The following is a 25393-nucleotide window of genomic DNA, read 5'->3' on the forward strand; positions in this document are numbered from 1 at the left end:
CACAAGAAGGAAAGAGGTTATTGTCTCCTAATAAAAGGTCAAGGTTAAAATCATTTTATTTGATGAATCATTGATAACAAAGACATCGATGCTACGCGATGCAGTGCCATGTGGCAAAAGTAGGTCACCCCGTCCTATATTTTGGTCTATGAGCTATATCCGTTGGAAGACGGCTTGTGTTGGTTAGGTTTATTAGAATTTGCAACGTCACTGGAGTGTGTATCGACTGATAAATTGATATCTTTTTTCTGTCTGCTTATATATAATTCTATCGCGTGTCGGTTTTTAAGGTGTACATTCTGTTTAGTAAGATCCATTTCCTCCCTTGGACAGCGAAATACGATCATTAGCGAGATGAATAACATCATGACCTTGAATATAATATAGAACACATACATATATATAGTAACAGATACACTACTGTAGTCCGGTAATAGGCAGACATATATACACATCGGTATAAAACGATAGCTTTATCAATTTGTTATTTCAATTTCAGAACATGCAGTATATAATATACAAGTACATGTCTACAATACACATGTTCAGGTATGTGATAACAAAAGTTCAGGAGCTAATTATATGATTTAACAACCAATTACACCCATGATACACTCCGTTACTGAAGCTGCACTTAGCGGTTACACAATGGAACGGTACATTGATATATGGTACTTGCACTTGATAAATTTTACAGTTTAGTCACTGATCCATGCACTAAGCTCATGGAAACTGTAGTTATTGGATTTACTGCAACTGTAGATTAATTCACATCAGTATGCTTGCTGTAACTACCTGTTACTTCATGGTTGACTAATCATAATGCATAATGCAACAACAAAATCATTAATAGGCGAATACTGCAGCATATTTTCATAGATTTAGAATTATTTTTTCTCGATACATACACATTAGACTGTAGAAGTGGCCCTTCCGTAATAAACCTCAGGCTTACACACTAATATACACACTAATATAAATGTGCACCAACAAACTCCCACACACTCGTACTAGAGATAGTGGGGCCAGTTGTCTCCCCCGCAGCCAAATATTTAAAGAATGTATCACCAGCTAATACCACTCCATCTCGTCACAACGCTCTGCCTGGCTACGCCCGCCCGAGTCATACAGTGTCCGTATATCAGAAGAGCAAGGTAGGTGTTTAGGTAGGTATGTCAAATTGTTCCAGGTAAATCTTACCTGTCGATAGAGGGGCGTGGCCCAGCACTCGCTGTCTGTATAGGTAAGAGAAGGTATTTTTTGATGAAGAATACGCCGGTGATGTTTGCGCGTGTTCTTTATAGATTTGATGCGGAAAACAGACAATTTATTTACTAAAGCGCTACATATATCTTGCAGGGTTAAGGCAGGAGATCGCGTGTAGGGAGGGATCTCAACAACAGCGGGAGGAAAACAAGTGTACGGCAAGGTATGTTGTTAAACATTTGGGGAGGATGTGTATATTATTGTGTTATATACGTGTATAAGATTATTGTGTAGTTTTAAATGCATTTGGCTCTGTTTCCGTATGTTATTCATGTTTATTATTGGTATGGATGGGTGGTTGGAAATGTGCAGTGAAGCATGTCCATTGTGTCCGGGAGGGGATGTTTGTTTCCGACTAGTGTGTAGTACATCTTGTTACTATCTAGGTCAACCCATACAGGAATGCTGGTCTTAAAAACTAATTACACTTCTAAGCCGTGTACAAACAACAAACAGACTTTTACTACGTTCTAACTCGAGACACCCTGTACTAGAAATATCGCTCCTGTATTAACGGAAACGGACACTGATCACATTATATGTGGCACTCCACTGTAATCCACACCAGTGTACATGTACCGATCGATCTGCTAGACTGAACAACAGTATATAATTTGACATTCATAGTTGCTCGGTTAAGGTCATAGGTCATAGTCTACTAATTCGAAAATGTCTTTCCCCATCAAACAGAATTGGTTATTCAGTTATTGATTTCATTATAGGCATTAGTTAGTTGTGGATTTGGTGCAGTAAGGTGAATCAATCATCGGTTTTTAGGTCAAGGTCATTGAGTTAGTTAACATAAGTTATATAGGTATTTAGCGGCGAGGAATGTGAAAGAGTCAGTCAACCATTTCTGTCATACCCAAATAATTCCATCGCGCATTTTAATTGAAACCAAATTTGTCGGCAACTTTTTGGTGAGGTCAAGGTCATTTGTTCGTGAGTTGATGAAAGATGACTGACAACTGGACTTCCGAAGTCGCATTTACTCATATAGTCTAAATATAAAATTTAATGTGTTGTGAGTTCTTAAGGACCTGGGTATGGAAAATAAATGAATCGCAATTAACCCATTAAGATTCGCAACAATTGCGACAAGTGTGATATATATACATGTACATCAGTAATATTAGTCCAGCTTAGCCTAGAATTACTCGTGTTTACGGCCATGGAGTGTCGACTCCAGGGACACATCAAACAGAACTGTCCCTCCATGTATACATATCATCGTTTGTTTATTATATATGGTCAATAATTTATAGCCCAGTAATGCCGTTGACTGATAGAGACAGGTGTCCGTAGTTGACCAATACAGGTCGGTGTCGTGTCTTGTCCTGGTTCCCGTGAACAATCCAAATATGGTAGATACACAGAAAAGTTATGCGTTACAAGACGTTATTCGCCCACCCTATCTTTAGTTGTAAATTAAGAGATTTAGACGGTATATACATAAATCTCTGTTAGATAAATTTGTGATGAATAATCTAAAACAAGTGCTTCGGTTTCCATGTTCAATTTTTTTACATGTGGGACCATGTATATTCAGTTGTATTTCTGGTTGTGCTTAATATAAACACTCATGGCGGGTTCTAATATTCTTTTCATTTACTTTTTACCTTTGATATTCACTTTATTTGCCAAAGATATTTGGCATATACCACCAAAAACTTATTCATATGTCGCTTGCCATTACATTCCAGGCACTACAAATCGAACATGCATGGGAAGTTATAAAATTGATGTATTCCATTTGGAGGTGCTATGTTATTTCTTGCTCAATATTTAACTATATAGCAATCAGATCTTTACTAAGCTCTAGCTCGAGACATCCTGTACCCCAAATATCACTCTGTATTAACGGAAACCGACACTGATCCCATTATATGTGTATGTTTCCGATAAGTCCTCTGTGTGTTGCATAGCTCGATAGAAATAATGTTAGTTCAGATACAATAACACGGTTCAACAGAAAAAAAACACCCAAAAATCCCGGAACAACTGACGTTTATTATCCTGTTTAGGATATAACGGATTTCATATACGCGATAAAATAATATCTATTTTTATCTATATGGTTTAACTTTTGATAGAAATAATTTCCAGACCCGCAGGGTAGGATATCAGAGCATCTTGTTTCAGAAGTGTTGATGTGCGTTAAATTTTCTATATAATACTCCTTTAGCTATGTCGAATTCCGTATAATGTGTCATAAGGATTGAATTAGATACATGACATGACCTTGAAGTGGCCGCCTGTACCCCGGGGATATTTGCCACCCGATTGTCACAGTGACCCCGAGGGTACCTGATGACCGGTTCTCGACCATTGTTGTTGCCGTCATTGTGACAAGTTCTGCCTTTATTAAGTTTGTTGACTGTAGACTAACTCCATTAAGGCTATCATTGTCCAGTATACACGGACATACCGATACTGCTGTGGGAACGCGGTAAGTCATTACCCTATTTATTATATAATGATAAGGTTACTGAGACCTCAGGAATGTTGTCCTTCATTGACATCTGGCGCCTGGTGTTACTCATTGGACGTCACTGATGACGTCACAAGGACGTCTTGAATTATGTTGTTTGGGGTCTTTCTCGTGTTGGTGTTTTAGGACATAAAACTAATACTTGGTCATTTGAAAGTCTATCCGTTTGAAATGTTAGGGATATTGCTAATTCAACATTCTTTTTTGTCCGTTCGGGAATTTAGGACATTGAAGCATAAGGAAATAATTCTTTCCTCTCAAGACATTTTGAAGGTTCGCTATCAACAAATGATTATAGCCTATTTTGTGACACTCGAAAGGTTAAGATTAATATTTTCCCTTTAAACAGATATTTTCTTGTCGATTTATTAAGAGAGTTGTTTATCTGATGCAATTGTATGTTGTTATTTATTCCATTTGAAAGTTGTGCTTGAAATGTGTCTTCCTGAGCATTTCATTGGTATGTGGATAATGGGTCGATTTGTGACTGTTCTGATGTTCCGTGTTGAGTAATTCGATATTGACTTTTGAATTTGTGACTGTTCTGATGTTCCGTGTTGAGTAATTCGATATTGACTTTTGGATTTGTGACTGTTCTGATGTTCCGTGTTGAGTAATTCGTTATTGACTTTTGAATTTGTGACTGTTCTGATGTTCCGTGTTGAGTAATTCGATATTGACTTTTGGATTTGTGACTGTTCTGATGTTCCGTGTTGAGTAATTCGATATTGACTTTTGGATTTGTGACTGTTCTGATGTTCCGTGTTGAGTAATTCGATATTGACTTTTGAATTTGTGACTGTTCTGATGTTCCGTGTTGTGTAATTCGATATTGACTTTTGGATTTGTGACTGTTCTGATGTTCCGTGTTGTGTAATTCGATATTGACTTTTGAATTTGTGACTGTTCTGATGTTCCGTGTTGTGTAATTCGATATTGACTTTTGGATTTGTGACTGTTCTGATGTTCCGTGTTGAGTAATTCGTTATTTACTTTTGGATTTGTGACTGTTCTGATGTTCCGTGTTGAGTAATTCGATATTGACTTTTGGATTTGTGACTGTTCTGATGTTCCGTGTTGAGTAATTCGTTATTTACTTTTGGATTTGTGACTGTTCTGATGTTCCGTGTTGAGTAATTCGTTATTTACTTTTGGATTTGTGACTGTTCTGATGTTCCGTGTTGAGTAATTCGTTATTTACTTTTGGATTTGTGACTGTTCTGATGTTCCGTGTTGTGTAATTCGATATTGACTTTTGGATTTGTGACTGTTCTGATGTTCCGTGTTGTGTAATTCGATATTGACTTTTGGATTTGTGACTGTTCTGATGTTCCGTGTTGTGTAATTCGATATTGACTTTTGAATTTGTGACTGTTCTGATGTTCCGTGTTGTGTAATTCGATATTGACTTTTGGATTTGTGACTGTTCTGATGTTCCGTGTTGAGTAATTCGATATTGACTTTTGGATTTGTGACTGTTCTGATGTTCCGTGTTGAGTAATTCGTTATTTACTTTTGGATTTGTGACTGTTCTGATGTTCCGTGTTGAGTAATTCGTTATTTACTTTTGGATTTGTGACTGTTCTGATGTTCCGTGTTGAGTAATTCGATATTGACTTTTGGATTTGTGACTGTTCTGATGTTCCGTGTTGAGTAATTCGTTATTTACTTTTGGATTTGTGACTGTTCTGATGTTCCGTGTTGTGTAATTCGTTATTTACTTTTGGATTTGTGACTGTTCTGATGTTCCGTGTTGAGTAATTCGATATTGACTTTTGGATTTGTGACTGTTCTGATGTTCCGTGTTGAGTAATTCGTTATTTACTTTTGGATTTGTGACTGTTCTGATGTTCCGTGTTGAGTAATTCGTTATTTACTTTTGGATTTGTGACTGTTCTGATGTTCCGTGTTGAGTAATTCGATATTGACTTTTGGATTTGTGACTGTTCTGATGTTCCGTGTTGAGTAATTCGTTATTTACTTTTGGATTTGTGACTGTTCTGATGTTCCGTGTTGAGTAATTCGTTATTTACTTTTGGATTTGTGACTGTTCTGATGTTCCGTGTTGAGTAATTCGTTATTTACTTTTGGATTTGTGACTGTTCTGATGTTCCGTGTTGTGTAATTCGATATTGACTTTTGGATTTGTGACTGTTCTGATGTTCCGTGTTGAGTAATTCGTTATTTACTTTTGGATTTGTGACTGTTCTGATGTTCCGTGTTGAGTAATTCGTTATTTACTTTTGGATTTGTGACTGTTCTGATGTTCCGTGTTGAGTAATTCGATATTGACTTTTGGATTTGTGACTGTTCTGATGTTCCGTGTTGAGTAATTCGTTATTTACTTTTGGATTTGTGACTGTTCTGATGTTCCGTGTTGAGTAATTCGTTATTTACTTTTGGATTTGTGACTGTTCTGATGTTCCGTGTTGAGTAATTCGATATTGACTTTTGGATTTGTGACTGTTCTGATGTTCCGTGTTGAGTAATTCGTTATTTACTTTTGGATTTGTGACTGTTCTGATGTTCCGTGTTGAGTAATTCGTTATTTACTTTTGGATTTGTGACTGTTCTGATGTTCCGTGTTGAGTAATTCGTTATTTACTTTTGGATTTGTGACTGTTCTGATGTTCCGTGTTGTGTAATTCGATATTGACTTTTGGATTTGTGACTGTTCTGATGTTCCGTGTTGTGTAATTCGATATTGACTTTTGGATTTGTGACTGTTCTGATGTTCCGTGTTGTGTAATTCGATATTGACTTTTGAATTTGTGACTGTTCTGATGTTCCGTGTTGTGTAATTCGATATTGACTTTTGGATTTGTGACTGTTCTGATGTTCCGTGTTGAGTAATTCGATATTGACTTTTGGATTTGTGACTGTTCTGATGTTCCGTGTTGAGTAATTCGTTATTTACTTTTGGATTTGTGACTGTTCTGATGTTCCGTGTTGAGTAATTCGTTATTTACTTTTGGATTTGTGACTGTTCTGATGTTCCGTGTTGAGTAATTCGATATTGACTTTTGGATTTGTGACTGTTCTGATGTTCCGTGTTGAGTAATTCGTTATTTACTTTTGGATTTGTGACTGTTCTGATGTTCCGTGTTGAGTAATTCGTTATTTACTTTTGGATTTGTGACTGTTCTGATGTTCCGTGTTGAGTAATTCGATATTGACTTTTGGATTTGTGACTGTTCTGATGTTCCGTGTTGAGTAATTCGATATTGACTTTTGGATTTGTGACTGTTCTGATGTTCCGTGTTGAGTAATTCGATATTGACTTTTGGATTTGTGACTGTTCTGATGTTCCGTGTTGTGTAATTCGATATTGACTTTTGGATTTGTGACTGTTCTGATGTTCCGTGTTGAGTAATTCGTTATTTACTTTTGGATTTGTGACTGTTCTGATGTTCCGTGTTGAGTAATTCGATATTGACTTTTGGATTTGTGACTGTTCTGATGTTCCGTGTTGAGTAATTCGATATTTACTTTTGGATTTCTCTTCTTGTATTCAGGGACATTAGACATGTTACCCTTTTAGGCGTTCAGCGTTATCTTATCCCTTTAATACTTTTTCATTGTATTTCCTTGTTTGGGTGTTGTTCTTGTGATCTCTGGTCTCGGCTCTCTTTATCTTTCTGTTTGAACGCCTATTTCCTCCATGTCTTTCACGTGACATGTGTCGAGTATCAGCATCTTGACTGTTTAGGCATTTGAGACAAAATCTCTCTCAGACTTAAGCTTACATCCCCGGAAAGGCGTTCGGAATATGTGTTCCGTGTACTGACGTTCGGAAGAGATCGTTCAATCTGACGACAGTGGTATGGCGAGGTTTAAAGGTCTCCGTTTGCTGCCCACGGATTGAACATAAAATTTCAGATTTTAATACGGAAAGGTGTGCCTGTCCTATACACGAGATGTTTTAGACCTATGATGTAAAGTAAAAACTGGTTTGATGGGTTCCAGGTGGTTTTATTACATTAGATAATATGTGACTGGCATAAATCTTCTCGATTTAATATAATCACCCATGTTTCACTTGTCAATGGACCTAGTCGCCCACGGTATGTTCTACTGATCAAGTGTATCCTCCTATAACAGGCGTAATGTATAAGATGTCTCTCTCGAATTCATGTGACGAATATGATTGATGTACACTTTATAAACGAGAGCTTTCGTTCAGGTATCCTGGTTATGTGTGTAAATAAATGATAACATATGTTTTAGGTTCTGTTTTTAAAAGACACACACAAAACATCCATTGCCAGGAGAAATGCTTTTTGTTATTTACACGTAAACGGTTTGAAAAAAAAGTATATTGAAAGTAAAAATATAAAAGGGTATCAATCCGTATTTTTTTGATAACCTAATACTAAAGTAAAATGGCCGTGTGTCGAACCACGCTTAGACAATCCTGTATAACAATTTCAAAATTTGCAATGTCAATATAAAGATGATATCTATGTTTGTTTAACTATTAAAGTAAGGCGATTTCCGGCTAATGTGATCAATCAGATTTGGAGTAGACTAGAACTTGACTTAACACGTATACATAGCATGTAACGGGAAATGCTAGTTGATTGTTTATTAAACTTTTAGCGTTAGTTATTGCCATATTACCGACTTTCCTAGTGACCGGGGTGGTGGTGATGGTTAATGTCGTTGAGACACAGTTTACTGATCTCGAGACGCACCACTAACATACCGCAGTCTCCCAAAACACAGGTTCATTATACGCGCGGCTTATTAATGTCATACTTTTCGCGTCTTATTAGACATGGCTGATATGTTCTGTTTCTATCAAAGACTGGGGTCGTAATTACAGCATGATTGATGATGATATGTATCTGATCACAAACAAGAGGTAAGTGATCTCCACGTGTCGTTAGATTTGATTGTCTGGGTTCACTGCGCAGACAGTCACGATTATCACTTCAATTTAATATTAATTAAGTATGGAAATTCAAGTACAAACGGAATATATTACATGAATTATAATTTAAACGTAGGCATCAAATGTAAACAATCCCAAGTGGATGGTCTTAGTCCTTGATCTGTACTTATAGTTAGACAGACGGCGTCACGGTCCATAATTACAATAAGATGTTACTTGGTTAGACAAAGGGATTCATAATTATATGAACATATACCTGTAGCAATCAATCAGTTATACGATAAATCTATCATGGTACATAATACACCAGTGTTAAGCATACAAGGTAAACAGGAATAGGTGATAATGAATTGCAACTACAAAACAAAAATCAACCATGTTTAAGGAATAGAAGGCAAAAAGTATTTCTTTATATACAAGGCTAGATATATATACAGTTTTTATAAAGTCCTACCATTTTAATAAATCGCCACAGTAAAATACAATTAGAAAGCTAGCATAAACGCGGACACGTTATCAGGAAAAGTTAAAGTCGTACTAAAGTCGTTAAAGTTGTACTAAAGATTATTTCTATCTGTAAGAAACTCCTTCTCTTTTGACTTGTCTATAGTCACTCGGACACAAACGATAGCCTACCATAAATTGCTATTGTACAGTGGCAAAATGCCGAAGGTATCCAAGTCAACCTTGTCCTATCATAAAATAGTGAGTGCCAATTGATCACGGGGCTTTCATTAGTCCCCCTTGAGAGGAACAAGGGCAAAGGTGGAAGGTTAGTGACATTTTACAAAGGCTACTCCTGGGGCGCTGGGTCATTGATTGGGATGTCGGGATTAGGATGAAACTGACTTCCGTGTGGGGGTCAGGAATGTCAAGCTTTCCACCTTTTATCGCGAAACAAAAAAAAAAAAAAAAAAAAAAAAAAAATCTAGGCTGCCTGGAGCGACCACTGGTTTATTCCTAGGCAGGAATCATCTCAAAATTGGTGAATTACGTATGTGACATTCTAGACATTTCTCCTGTGGTTCTGGAATAGGTTCAAGACATTCGTGGTCCAAAATATGCCACTTGTGTAGTTCATGTGGTGCATTGGTTATTATGCCCTTGTGATGGAGTTGTTATAAACCCTTGTGATGGAGTTGTTATAAACCCTTGTGATAGATTTGTTAAACCCTTGTGATGGAGTTGTTTTAAACCCTTGTGATGGAGTTGTTATAAACCCTTGTGATGGAGTTGTTATAAACCCTTGTGATGGAGTTGTTATAAACTCTTGTGATGGAGTTGTTAAATCCTTGTGATGGAGTTGTTATAAACCCTTGTGATGGAGTTGTTATAAACCATTGTGATGGAGTTGTTATAAACCCTTGTGATGGAGTTGTTAAACCCTTGTGATGGAGTTGTTAAACCCTTGTGATGGAGTTGTTATAAACCCTTGTGATGGAGTTGTTAAACCCTTGTGATGACGTTGTTATCAACCCTTGCGATGGAGTTGTTATAAACCCTTGTGATGGAGTTGTTATAAACCCTTGTGATGGAGTTGTTATAAACCCTTGTGATGGAGTTGTTATAAACCCTTGTGATAGAGTTGTTAAACCCTTGTGATGGAGTTGTTAAACCCTTGTGATGGAGTTGTTATAAACCCTTGTGATGGAGTTGTTAAACCCTTGTGATGACGTTGTTATCAACCCTTGCGATGGAGTTGTTATAAACTCTTGTAATGGAGTTGGTATAAACCCTTGTAATGGAGTTATTATAAACCCTTGTGATGGAGTTGTTATAAACCCTTGTGATGGAGTTGTTATAAACCCTTGTGATGGAGTTGTTATAAACCCTTGTGATGGAGTTGTTATAAACCCTTGTGATGGAGTTGTTATAAACCCTTGTGATGTTGTTGTCATAAACCCTTGTAATGGAGTTATTATAAACCCTTGTGATGGAGTTGTTATAAACCCTTGTGATGGAGTTGTTATAAACCCTTGTGATGGCGTTGTTATCAACCCGTGTGATGGCGTTGTTATCAACCCTTGTGATGGAATTGTTATAAACCCTTGTGATGGTGTTGTTATCAACCCGTGTGATGGAGTTGTTATAAACCCTTGTGATGGCATTGCTATCAACCCGTGTGATGGAGTTGTTATAAACCCTTATGATGGAGTTGTTAGAAGCTCTTGTGATGGAGTTGTTATAAACCCTTGTGATGGAGTTATAAACCCTTGTGATTGAGTTGTTAGAAGCCCTTGTGGCGGGTTACACGTTGTAAGGATGATTTGGTGATTATGTTTATAAAGTATACAACGTGCAACTGCGTCTGTCGTGTTTTGAGTACTACACTTTTGTTTGGAGCGGTATTTTCGTGTCGTGTTCTTGTGTATTACTGGAAATCTTGGGCATTTTATAGTGCTATCTTGCTGAAGCATACCTCAAAATCCATAGGATATAGGCAACGGGCTTACCGGTCGCCTTACTGAGCACAGCAGGGGAATTAACCCCGTATGGTAAATATGGGCCAACAGAGTTTTCTATTTTTTTTCTGGGGCAAGTATGGAATGTATAGTAATAACAGTTATCATTATTCAATTTTAATACGTTTATACAGAACGACAGTACTTATATACCAAATTCTAGCTAATATATATGTAGACGTAGGTTTACTCGAGTGTAAAAGGTTCTGTCACTAACGTCACTCAAGCGGCACGTGATTTTGAATACGTTTTATTTTTTCTTGACACATTTCCACGTATAATAAGTAAATAATCTGTCAACTGTACAATTATTACGATACACACGATCTAGGGAAAAAACAAGTTACCTGTGTGGTGTGTATATATACGGTACGATACATGTACCTTCAGTATAAAGTGATGTTTTACATTTATTATTGTAAAACCTAAAGAAACACCCAGCCTATGTCTAGCTCTATTATACTGCTTTCCTTTCCATTGATGTGGTCATATATATATATGATCAGTGCACGTCGACTTATTCACATCCCAGGCCCGCCCTCATATTACGTCGAGAGCTTCTGATCGAGTGACTCACTCTTTACGAGTTCTGTATCTTTAAACAAGTTTAACTTTCTCAAGATTGTGGATAACAATGTATGGTATAGCCGTTGTCCGTAACGGCTTACACACCGAGCAACAACAAGCTACTTATTCTCATTCTGAATGTAGAACGTACCCGCATTCCTCTCATCCATACATTTATCACAAAATACAAAACCTACTTTACATCTACAGCAAAGCAGCCAAATTCCTAGTGAAATATTGGAATGGATTCCCTTTAGTTAGAATCAAAGCGTTGTAATGACAGGATGCAGCTACTCAATAGCTTGTTTTACCAATTGTTGACACACCCAACTTTAAATAAGATACTACCTTGCACATTAAAGTACATGCGTAGGTTTTGTTGTCGTATATTCACACAATATAGTCACTACCCCGAGTTTCCTTTAGCCCTGAACCCAGACCTTGACATTCTATCAAACGCCACGCCTGCTGTAAGCGGGAAGACAACTAACTGAGACCAGGGACAGAACCCTAGTTTTACCAAGTTTTCTATCACTTGGGGTGTTCCTTAACTCAAAACTCCTCAAACGGAAAATAAGCTTAGAAGTCTGCAAAGTAACGGATTTCTTTCAGAGAGAAATACTGATGAAGCACAATATGACTGAGCGAATCGCAAGTTCCCGCGAGTCAAGCACCAGAAGAATGTAAACAGCCTCAATGGAACACTCAATTATAGTCAAGATGAAAATAGTTTTGGAAACGATAATATATGAATGCTGTGTACTTGGCGATGGAGAGCATATTACTTGCGGTAATTGTTAGTTATCTCTAACAGTGGTAGAACTGCCCGTCGGTTTTACGGTAGCCTACATAAGTTACGTTTTTACAGTTATACATGTCTAAATGATGTTAACTCTCCAACAGGCATTGCATCGTGTCTGATACGAGAGATACAAAATCCCGGCATGTTTTTGTTCGCTAACATACCGTGGTTACTGACATAGCAACGTAGGTGTTGTGGTTTCTAACGCTGTCTGCATGTATTACAGCACCAAATTCTGAACTCTGACTAACAACTCAATTTGCAACGTTTTCACGATCTATCAATCTACACTACTTCAATAGACATTTGCTACTTTTATGCTATCGGCATTCAATATATGATCAACTAAGACAACCACGTTGTTCTACAAACACCCAAAGATTACATACAGAGGGTTGTTCCTTCTTATAACCAACACAGTTGTGCTCGATTCGGCATGATAAAACCTCTTACTTTAAAATTAGAAACACGCGCTAGGATAATGAGTTAATGAGACATTAAAGCGACTTTTCTCGTGCCTGAACCCAACATTTGGTTATGATAACTCCGTTATGTTGCATTATTTCCTTGGAAACATAGAAGTATGTCCGTACAATAAACTATACACATTATACACAATTATTTTGATTGTGATAAACAAGCGCGCGTGGACAGAAAATGGTAAATAATTAATTGACGATGCTTCTATTAGGCCTGTGAAGCAGCAACTGCGTAACCGACCCAGAAATAACATGCACTCGATCATAGTGGTAATATAAAGTAAAGTGGTACACGGTTTTGAGATCAGAACCTTGGTACAGTGATCTGTATTTTAAGTTACTGTAACAATTGGTTTAGTTGCCTCCCTTAGAAATATATGACGAATTGTAGAATAATAGATATGTATGGCACATATACAGTAGCACAGATGTATGCAAATATTGGTGCGGTATTATGCCATATACTGACATTCATTCATGTCTAATAGTCTGATGCAATTTTCGTAACGATTGGTGGTCCAGCTGTATAAAGATGGCGATGGTGGTGATGTTAGTGATATATGGGATGTATATAGGAAACATTGTCTATCCCAATAGTAATATTTCCCAGACAATCCCATTACTGTATAACTCATAGAGAGGGGGGAGGAAGAACCAGCGATCACCACAGGATGTTTCCAGACCGATCGATCAGTTGTACCATTTGCCATTGTAAATGGTCTGACTCTATGTATTAGGCTTAATATCCACACGATTTCACTGCTGGTCGTATTACCATTGATAACACTTGTCACATTACATGCATCAATTCATCTGCCTCTGTTGCTGTTAAAACTGTAATATTAATACATGTATTGTCACACCATTGCTCACTAGACCGAATAAATATGGCACAGCTTTTTACCAAAGCCTGTTGAGTCGAAATTGCATATGTTATAGGTCCTTGTTTCGAGTGCGATGTTGTGTAGTGAATTGCCAATCAGCTGCCCTCGTTACGTGTGTTTGCGTGTAAGGCGGAGGTCGATATTTGTACAAACAACTCACATCGCTGTCCTTTTTATTCCACAGAACCATACACTGAAGGGAGGAAGGTACCGCAGGGAGAAAAACACCAGTCGCTGTCGGACGGAAAATGGCGAACAACACCACTATGGCGCCGATGGCGTCCACCGATGTCCCGAATGCCACTGAATATACTCTTTATAATTATAAATGCTCAAACAAGGGTATCCTTCTACCTGTCATCAACGAGTTCACATGGTCGTATGACACCAGAGCCGCTCTATATTTCATCGCCATGTTGTGGTGTTTCCTCGGAGTTTCTATTATTGCAGATATCTTTATGTGTGCTATTGAACGTATTACTAGTAAAACTACTAAGGTGAGAATACCAGACGAAGGCATGCCTGAAGGGTACAGAGAGCTCAACGTCAAGGTTTGGAACGACACAGTCGCTAATCTGAGTTTACTGGCACTCGGAACAAGCGCTCCCGAGATTCTTCTTTCATGTATTGAGGTCATCGGTAACAACTTCAAGGCTGGCGAACTTGGTCCCAGTACCATTGTTGGTTCGGCGTCCTTTAATTTGCTGGTCATCTCCGCTATCTGTATTTCATGTATTCCTGATGGAGAGGTTCGCAAAATGAAATACCTCAAGGTGTTCGGAGTTACGAGTTTCTCGTGCATATTTGCCTATGTGTGGCTTGCCATCGTTTTGATTGGCATTTCTCCAAACAAGGTAGAGCTGTGGGAAGCCGTCATCACTCTCCTCTTCTTCCCCGCGCTCATCCTCATCGCCTATCTGGCCGACCGCGACTGCTGCATGAAGAAGGAAGACCTTGACTCATCCGGAATGGTCGGAATATCGTTGCGTGAGTAGAATATATTCTTTTCGCGACTCTAAACTTTAATCAAATGCTTTGAACGAAACAATTTGATCCAAAGCATACTGTAATTAATTTCCTAACGCAAAGTTGAAAAAAAGTTCCATGTCTTATGTTACGATGTAATAGATAAATAACAAATTGTCGTCAGCTTGATGTCACATGATGTCGCATTTATATGAAGACTACAATTGTAAGATGTTTTTATTAAAAAAATATTTGTATAAAACATCTCCTAACTTATGTTTTTGTGCGTTAGCAATCTTTTCCTAGCTGATGATGTAAAGAATAATTAACCATATTGTCGTTTGCTTGATTTAACAGAGGACCGCAAGGACCCAGAGGAGTCGATGGCACTTGACAGCCGTACTTCTGGAGACGCATCTTTGATGAACCTCGCAAAGGTACAGGCTCTTCTATGTAAAGCGGATTATTATTACATGTACCGCATAAAAGAATTAGAAAAAGACATTGTCCTCAGCAAGCCTTGAATCAAAGTATGCCTGAAATAGCCCTGGATATATTAGCCTATGTTTAAGGAATCAATTGTGTTAGACACGAAGTATAGTTTCATCTTTGCTGATGATTTACTAGGCATAAACATTTTACTATTATAAATGTAAAGATGCTCCACCGCCGAGTATAAACGATGTTCATCATTTGAACAATAACTTGTGTTTAAGCGTGTATATATATGTCTAATTAACACAAAAAGTAATACAAAAATTTTAATTTTAATTTTGGTGCATGCGCAATTAGTAGTTCATTCCATATAGGACATAGTGCTACGGAATTTTTTCGGGATGCAATTAATCATATTCAACATTTTTATCTTAAAATAAAATTAAAAGCTCAAATTTCTCAAAGGTGGTATTGGTGTAAAGTAAGTCACTTTTGCAACTGAAAATAATACTTAATCGTCTGCTCCTGTTTTTGATAGAGCAAATATACTATTTGTCAGCGGTGGAGCATCTTTAAATAGCGATATTAGCTTGAAGCTTATTTATGTTATTTCTTAGTTCTATTATTCTTTATTACTTTTCGATGCCTACCATAAAAACCAAACAACCTTACCGTTAATAACAATCTTCTCCTTCTCAATTCGCACTGAAGTTCGCTGATTTTGTAATCAAAAATCCGTATGACATAGGTTTTATATGATTTTAGGAACTCGGACACGAAGCCCGAGAAGACGGCTTGCCAGAAGACGAAGCAGCTAAGTTGGCAGCAGCGAAGATTGCCGAGAACCAGTCGCATGGCCGTATGTGGTATCGAATCAACGCAACTCGTGGTATTACTGGAGGAAAACGTCTAGTCCCCCACGTCCTGACGTCATTTCAAGGGGTAAGTTACTTTATGTTTAGCCAATGTAACTCCATCGTCGAAAATCCAAGGGTCAGGGTCACAAACGATTGAACGGTAACTTTATGATATTTCGTCTCGCCCGATAAATGTCAATGTTCTAGCGGTGTCAAATAGAATTTCTAATCTACCACCTATATGACCCCGCTTATTGTTGGCTTTCCACCTACATAATCACCTCCTTCAAACCTTATCTTCATTAATAACTAAGTTTTATGTATTAATTAAATTAATTTTTTTCCGCTTGGTACTCGAATGCCTACTGTCTTAAAAAGGGTACCTATTATTGACAAACAATAAACACATTGATCTTAAGGCCGTGAGGATGTTCCATTGTTAATAAATCTGCAGTACGAGGCAGAACCAATCACTGTGTATCGCTAAAATCGATCTTATGTGTTGATAATGTAGTCACCAACCTTGGAGATCGATATGTTAAAAACATTACCAGATGTGGGCGAATAGAGCCACCAGTCAGAGCAGGCAACACGTGTGTACCGTCTGCTGCAGCATGTGCACAACTCAGGGCTACTATAGCTGTATCAGTAACACGTTTTTGCATTCAGAAGTCAAAATGTTACGTTCTTTGATAAATGCAACAGGTGTCGTAGCGAATTTCAAGCTTAATGCATTCTGTTATAAACCTAATCTTGCTTTACAATATAATATACGCGAGGACTTGCGCACCAGGAAATAATTGATATGAATAGCACAAGTAATACGGCAATCCAAACACTGTTTAGTTAAGGATATGCTAGGCAACATCCTGATTCAATATGAACAAACCATATATGAGTAATTTGGTGTAAGATAACATTTAACCTTACTTTCCACGAGAAACGCGCGTGATATTTCCATGAAAACCACACTATTTATCATATTGCTCACTTCCTTTGTCACGAACCAGTTCATGCAGAAATAGTTAATCTTAATTTATTTATGTTTTAAAAGAATAGTCAGACATATTTTTTAGGCCCACATGTGACCAAACAACCAATGTAATGTGTAACGAATATCGTCACACCATTGGTGTGTATTATATTTATTGTCGTATTATTCTGTTATTGGCTTGATAGGAGAGTGACTACAATACATTTGAGAATATACAAATGGAAATCAGTAGTTAACCCATATATAAACAATGAACTATATAATTTCCATTTGTAAGATTTAATACAACTCCATTTTATAAAAGCGGTTTTGACTTAGGAAAGATTGATTTATGGTGACAGGATTTGGTGAGGAATACTTATTCATAACATTTCTTAGTTTTTGGCAAAATTATGTAGTTTAAAATTGCACACTGTCATATTTACAAAGAGACAACCATATCATGTAAATGATACTTGAATGTTGTGTTATTATTTGAATAATGCATCAAACACAAAAATAAACATAACAACAGTTATGAATATCAGATCTTGTTTTTAATAATGACATTACTATATCTGTAGATCTACAACAACATCCGTTTGCCCGAAGAGGAGAGGAAGCCCGCAAAAACGATCGACCATTCTGAGGGGGGACAGAAGGCTGTGGTAGAGTTCACGTCAGCCACTGTATCTGTGCTGGAGAGCGAGAAGAGAGTCCGTGTCGGTATCAGGCGATACGGCAACGTAGACAAACCACTGACTGTCAAGTAAGTAACATGACAAACCACTGACTGTCAAGTAAGTAACAGACAAACCACTGACTGTCAAGTAAGTAACAAGACAAACCACTGACTGTCAAGTAAGTACTCCAAAACCACTGACTGTCAAGTAAGTAACAAGACAAACCACTGACTGCAAGTCAGTAATACAAACCACTGACTGTCAAGTAAACTAGAAAACACGACTGTCAAGTAAGTAACAAACCACTGACTGTCAAGTAAGTAACTAGACAAACCACTGACTGTAAGTAAGTACAAGTCAAGTAAACATAGACAAACCACTGACTGTCAAGTAAGTAACGTAGACAAACCACTGACTGTCAAGTAAGTACTCCAAAACCACTGACTGTCAAGTAAGTCAGTAAGTACTCCCAAACCACTGACTGTCAAGTAAGTAACATAGACAAACCACTGACTGTCAAGTAAGTAACGTAGACAAACCACTGACTGTCAAGTAAGTAACGTAGACAAACCACTGACTGTCAAGTAAGTACTCCCAAACCACTGACTGTCAAGTAAGTAACATAGACAAACCACTGACTGTCAAGTAAGTAACATAGACAAACCACTGACTGTCAAGTAAGTAACGTAGACAAACCACTGACTGTCAAGTAAGTAACTAGACAAACCACTGACTGTCAAGTAAGTACTAGACAAACCACTGACTGTCAAGTAAGTAACATAGACAAACCACTGACTGTCAAGTAAGTAATAGAGACAAACCACTGACTGTCAAGTAAGTACTCCAAAACCACTGACTGTCAAGTAAGTAACATAGACAAACCACTGACTGTCAAGTAAGTAACATAGACAAACCACTGACTGTCAAGTAAGTAACATAGACAAACCACTGACTGTCAAGTAAGTAACATAGACAAACCACTGACTGTCAAGTAAGTAAATAGACAAACCACTGACTGACTGTCAAGTAAGTAACTAGACAAACCACTGACTGTCAAGTAAGTAAATAGACAAACCACTGACTGTCAAGTAAGTAACATAGACAAACCACTGACTGTCAAGTAAGTAACGTAGACAAACCACTGACTGTCAAGTAAGTAACATAGACAAACCACTGACTGTCAAGTTAGTAAGATAGACAAACCACTGACTGTCAAGTAAGTAAGTAGACAAACCACTGACTGTCAAGTAAGACAAACACTGACTGTCAAGTAAGTAAGTACAGACAAACCACTGACTGTCAAGTAAGTAACATAGACAAACCACTGACTGTCAAGTAAGTAAAAGTAGACAAACCACTGACTGTCAAGTAAGTAACATAGACAAACCACTGACTGTCAAGTAAGTAACAGTAATAGACAAACCACTGACTGTCAAGTAAGTAACAAGTAGACAAACCACTGACTGTCAAGTAAGTAACATAGACAAACCACTGACTGTCAAGTAAGTAACATAGACAAACCACTGACTGTCAAGTAAGTAACATAGACAAACCACTGACTGTCAAGTAAGTAACGTAGACAAACCACTGACTGTCAAGTAAGTAACATAGACAAACCACTGACTGTCAAGTAAGTAACGTAGACAAACCACTGACTGTCAAGTAAGTAACATAGACAAACCACTGACTGTCAAGTAAGTAACATAGACAAACCACTGACTGTCAAGTAAGTAACATAGACAAACCACTGACTGTCAAGTAAGTAACATAGACAAACCACTGACTGTCAAGTAAGTAACATAGACAAACCACTGACTGTCAAGTAAGTAACATAGACAAACCACTGACTGTCAAGTAAGTAACATAGACAAACCACTGACTGTCAAGTAAGTAACATCTCCCAAACCACTGACTGTCAAGTAAGTAACATAGACAAACCACTGACTGTCAAGTAAGTACTCCAAAACCACTGACTGTCAAGTAAGTAACATAGACAAACCACTGACTGTCAAGTAAGTAACATAGACAAACCACTGACTGTCAAGTAAGTAACGTGTAGACAAACCACTGACTGTCAAGTAAGTAACATAGACAAACCACTGACTGTCAAGTAAGTAACTAGACAAACCACTGACTGTCAAGTAAGTAACTAGACAAACCACTGACTTCAAGTAAGTAACATAGACAAACCACTGACTGTCAAGTAAGTAACATAGACAAACCACTGACTGACTGTCAAGTAAGTAACGTAGACAAACCACTGACTGTCAAGTAAGTAACATAGACAAACCACTGACTGTCAAGTAAGTAACATAGACAAACCACTGACTGTCAAGTAAGTAACATAGACAAACCACTGACTGTCAAGTAAGTAACATAGACAAACCACTGACTGTCAAGACAAGTCAAGTATAACATAGACAAACCACTGACTGTCAAGTAAGTAACATACAAACCACTGACTGTCAAGTAAGTAACAGTAGACAAACAACACTGACTGTCAAGTAAGTAACATAGACAAACACTGACTGTCAAGTAAGTACAAGACTGCAGTAAGTAACATAGACAAACCACTGACTGTCAAGTAAGTAACATAGACAAACCACTGACTGTCAAGTAAGTAACATAGACAAACCACTGACTGTCAAGTAAGTAACGTAGACAAACCACTGACTGTCAAGTAAGTAACGTAGAAAAAACATTGACTGTCCATGGTTCAGAATGACACATCTAGTTGGTGGATGGATTGGTAACAAACAACGTTTATAGCCAATATATTTCCTCAAAATGGACCAAGACTAAATCAGTCGATCTCTGATGTGAAAGCGTCATGAAATAACATCTGCATTGAGCTCATGAAATAGCATCTAGATACACTTCGTTTTTTCATGAATTTCAATGACAACGGTTTATTATTCTATATTTAACTAACACTGACCTGCTAACTTGACAGAGTTGAGACCATCAACGGTACAGCCACCGCACCTGAAGACTACATTCCATTCAATCAGGAGGTGAAATTTGCCGCGAAGGACCAACTGGAGCAGATCTACATCGAGATTGTTGACGACAATGAGTGGGAGCCTGATGAGTTCTTCTTCGTGAAACTGATCAGGTTTGAAGATGATGTCACAGACGCTACTCTCGGCAATGTTTCCATCTGTCAAGTCACCATCATTAACGACGACGGTAAGATTTCCGTTCATGTGTAAACAGTTTTTCCCCCTCAAATTCAACTGACCAATAAACAAAACTATTGTGTAAATGAACTTGAGCCAGCTTGGCATATAGTGGATGTACCAAACGGCAATTATAATAGTATTATTCATCATGAGTCAATTTTCCTTATAAAATCTAGCTTTATGTTATTTGATTTTCAAATAAATTCTTAATTTTAGTTTTTGAAGAGTATTCATGGTCTACAAATCAAGTCACTATAGTCGTAAGAATGTTGGCTGTCTGATACGTGGGCAAATGATAAATAAATCGCGGTCAAAGAAATCATGAGTTCAGTCTAGAGCTCAAGAGTCAACTGACGTACATATGACAAAATAAAGTTTACTTACACTGTCAAACACCATTGTAGAACCTGGTAAACTCGAATTCGCCAAGCCTACCATCATCGCCACCGACTGTAACAGACGAGTCCGTATCCCTGTCCAGAGAGTGAATGGGGCCGACGGTCACGTGTCTGTGAAATGGGAGAGTAAGGACATCACGGCCATCAGTGGCAAGGACTTCGAGGGCGGCAGTGGAGAGCTGTTGTTTGATCACGGCGAGACCAATAAGACCATCGACATCAATATTTTGGACAGCATGGTGATTAATTAATGGAATTAAAACATAAGTAAATAATAAAGGCTGAAATGATAACAAAAACTAGCATTAATATACCAATGGAATTCGCGTGAACTTTTTTTTAAGTAAGTATACCACATTACCTGCTTTTAATGGTACACCACATGGCACTTCAGTCAGTGTTCAATTGAATAACAGAAACAATTTGCTCAAATAAAACAAATATCATGTATTATAGCTTCATATGTATTTAAAAGATACCCTCTACATTCCAGAAACCTGAACGTGACGAAAGTTTCCAAGTGGAGTTAACTGTATGCGATGGTGGTGCCGTCCTGGGGAAAATTTCAAAATGTATCGTAACAATCGTCAGTGATGAAGGTTTGTTTTCTAAATCGTCCCCAACTGTATTTATTGATTTGATCACTAATTTACATTATATACCATCGTAATAAATGGTACACATGAGTTCTAAACATGGCGTGTCTGTATTTAGTGTATTTCCAACCTGTAGTAATGCCACATTAGACCATTGCCTTTTAAGGAAGTTGTTTTTAAGCAATAAACGTGCTTCTATTGGCAGAGTTTAACGGACTGGTCAGTAGGATCTTCAATTTGACCAAGGCTAACCTGGACTACCTACAATTGGAAGACTCGACATGGGTCGGTCAGTTCAGACAGGCTATGAATGTCAACGGTGGTGAAATTGAAGAAGCGACTTTCGTGGACTACGTCCTTCACTTTCTTACATTCTTCTGGAAAGTGAGTTCATTCACATCACATTCATTTAGATTATTTAGTGAATATTTACCTTTCTGTAAGAGATATTTTACATACGTTTATGCTCAGTGTTATTGGACATGCTTCTAGAATACTTTATAAAGATTTCTTAAAACACTGTCTTATCACTCATGGCTATTCCTGTAAGACCTCAATGTTGGTGAAGTAAAATTATCTGAAGAATTTCTCCATTTATTTATCTTTTTACTTTGTAAGAAATATTGTTAAAACTGGAATCTTTATAACGAAAACCTATTTCTGTTTTATGCTTGTTATTCAACAGGCAATAGCTCTTTATCTGTATGATATTATTTACAGGTACTGTTTGCGTTCTTGCCCCCACCCAAATACTGGAACGGTTGGCCAGCTTTCATCCTTTCCCTTGCTGTTATTGGATTCATGACCGCTATCATTGGTGACTTGGCTGGAATCTTTGGCTGCTTGATTGACCTTCCCGACAGTATTACCGCCATTACCTTCGTCGCCTTGGGAACCAGTGTACCTGATACGTTCGCCAGTAAACACGCCGCAGTTAACGAGAAGACAGCAGACAGCTCCGTGGGTAACGTCAACGGCAGTAACTCTGTCAATGTGTTCCTGGGGATCGGACTGCCATGGACCATCGCTGCGATCTACTGGCTGATAAAAACTGTAAGTCAGAGGGAAATAATACACCACAAGTCTGTTTTTGATAAATGAATTCAATGAAATAGATACCAACATATTCCCAAGAAAAGCCTGTGTCATAACTGTGTCTTCCCATTATTATATTCATGATAAAATGTCTGGTACTGAACAGATATTTCTGTGCTGAAGGGTAACAATTTCTTAACAGGTTAATATCAGTGCTAACCATGGTTATCTCTGATGACAAATTCTTAACTGGTTAATGTTTAACAACTGTTTTAACAACTGGTATATCTATTGACAGGGAGAAGACTTCGAAGTGCCCACTGGATCTCTAGCATTCACAGTAATTATCTACACGGCAGCTGCTATTTTGGCTATCCTTTGTTTAATCCTGCGACGTAATTTGTCAATCTTTGGCAATGCTGAGCTTGGAGGACCTAAGATCCCTAAATACGTCAGCAGTATATTCTTCGTGATCCTCTGGGTGATCTACGTCCTTATGTCTTCACTACAGGCTACTGGTAGAATATCGGTCAACTTGTAAGTGGCTCGGTCGTAAGGAAACTGGACTATTATCAACAAATGATATTAGCCAAATCGTCCACGGTGAAATTGGAAAGACTTGAGAAATCACGATGAGTGATACAAATCATAACACTAGCACTAAGTTATATGATGTATGTAGTAACTGGTTTTAATACGTCATAATATAATATCTTTTCATCAAAGGGTGATTCCGTCAATATTAGAACAGATCGGCACATCCTCTTTTTTGTAGATTAGATTGGATATGGTATACTATATCTTTAAAAACAAAACGTTCAATTTATAGATATTTTTAAAATAGTGCGAGACCGAAACCCCACTCCTTAATACACTTTTAGAATGAAGTCAAAAATATTTCCCAGTTGCTTTATTTTAGTCCATTTCAGAAGAATTAATTATCATGATGAAATTTAAAATACAATTTCTGATTTTTATAAATAATGGTATCTACATGTATAATGAGCATAAAATGTTTGTATCTAAGTTTATTGCGACTTGTAAGTCCGAGCCTTATATGTATATGTGGCTTAGTGAGGGAGAGATAGTGTGATTAGTACGCAATGCTAACGGATGAGAGTGAGAGATCGTGTGTGCGATTATTTTGGCGAGAGTTTCCCAGTTATGACACGAGTTATTAAGAGTTGCTAGATAGAAACGCTTTCCTGACACTACTCAAAATGTAGAGGATAACAACTGCTTTCGTTATTACGTAGAAACCATCCTCCGTTAGAAATAAAAGATGTGTGAATTAACAATGGAAGCAATAAAAACGATGAAAAGTGCAATCAAAACAATACGGTAGTTAAAGAAGTCTTGGCCGAATCAAGTTTTTTTGTGTGCAAATATTGAAATCTTGAAAATTAAAAAGTACGTGTATAATGAAAACAACTAATTGGCTTCCCATAAAGTCTTATAGCTCAAAGCGGAAACTCAAATCATTTTATAGAAACATTTTGCTTGGGTAAAGTTTTCGCCTAGCAATTTTTTTTTAAATTATTAAAGGCGACTAGGTTTAATTCCAGCATTTATTTGCAATATAAATGTTTGTGCTTATTACTTCATTTTCATGTAAAATACTTTGTAACATATATGTACATTTATACATTGTTATATAGAAATATATGTAAAGTTTTATTTCTATTACATAATTTAGGAAGTATGTTCAACTCGCCAGTTTTACATAAGTATAGTAGATTTATAAAACTAGTAAATACAGTTTTTATATAGTAGAAGTTGTATATACTTTGTACCTGTACAGTTCTATGTACTGAGTATATAACCTTACAGTTTTATTCTTAGTATAAAACATTTAATATACGAAGTCTATAACTGTACCAGTTATATATACTTTGTATGTTATTTTATATTTACTTGTATGTAGTTGTATATATTGTATAGGTAAATATGATTCTAAGTTATATATTTTGTAACCCAACAGCAGAACATTTTAGGTTGTGCAATTCACTAGAATAGAAAGCGTGTTCTCCTAATTTACTTGACGTTCTCCTGATATCGTTTTCTATCTTATACTTTAAGCATACATATACAATTCTCGACAATACATTTGGTACTATTTACGGTATTTGTATTTTATATATTTTTACTTTAATTCATTATACACTACTTATTTTTGATACGAGAGGGATTTTCATGGGAATACTTACATTGGTATAGGATTTTGATGCTCATACTTTAGAAGATAGACTTTCAATGTATGACGTATTTTCTGTCAGACTTAGGAATAAACGTTTCTGTCTTTTCTTACATGACATTGCTTCTGTGCCGTATACATATTACATGTTTATAATTTATATAACATTAAATCATTACTAATATTACTAGGCTGGTTTGTTTTTCTTTTGAATTCACGTTTTTGACAA

General features: G+C 37.2%; 1 protein-coding gene across 3 annotated transcripts; it reads left to right on the top strand.

The window, feature by feature from the left end:
* The first annotated feature begins 1007 nt into the window (after positions 1-1007).
* Positions 1008-25351, top strand: LOC138323322 (sodium/calcium exchanger 1-like). Of its 3 annotated transcripts, none has more exons than XM_069267854.1 (12): positions 1008-1154; positions 1360-1429; positions 14030-14832; positions 15169-15248; positions 16012-16188; positions 17661-17845; positions 20713-20948; positions 21346-21578; positions 21833-21938; positions 22141-22319; positions 22656-22988; positions 23269-25351. In XM_069267854.1, exons 3-12 carry the CDS (start codon positions 14094-14096, stop codon positions 23509-23511), a joined length of 2511 nt encoding a protein of 836 aa, XP_069123955.1. In that variant the 5' UTR covers positions 1008-1154; positions 1360-1429; positions 14030-14093; the 3' UTR covers positions 23512-25351. The 3 variants fall into 3 exon arrangements, with proteins under 3 accessions (XP_069123955.1, XP_069123954.1, XP_069123956.1); XM_069267853.1 differs by having other exon boundaries at positions 1018-1166; XM_069267855.1 differs by lacking the exon at positions 1008-1154 and adding an exon at positions 1174-1243.
* The last annotated feature ends 42 nt before the right edge of the window (positions 25352-25393 follow it).

This window comes from Argopecten irradians, chromosome 5 (assembly GCF_041381155.1).
Source record: "Argopecten irradians isolate NY chromosome 5, Ai_NY, whole genome shotgun sequence".
In the NCBI taxonomy this organism is placed as follows: domain Eukaryota; kingdom Metazoa; phylum Mollusca; class Bivalvia; order Pectinida; family Pectinidae; genus Argopecten; species Argopecten irradians.

Excerpts from the sequence above, each read along its gene's own strand:
- LOC138323322 (XM_069267854.1), top strand. The coding sequence starts at position 14,094 with ATGGCGAACAACACCACTATGGCGCCGATGGCGTCCACCGATGTCCCG. Across the intron at positions 17,846-20,712 it reads GACAAACCACTGACTGTCAA|AGTTGAGACCATCAACGGTA; the intron begins GTAAGTAACATG and ends CTAACTTGACAG. Across the intron at positions 20,949-21,345 it reads CACCATCATTAACGACGACG|AACCTGGTAAACTCGAATTC; the intron begins GTAAGATTTCCG and ends ACACCATTGTAG.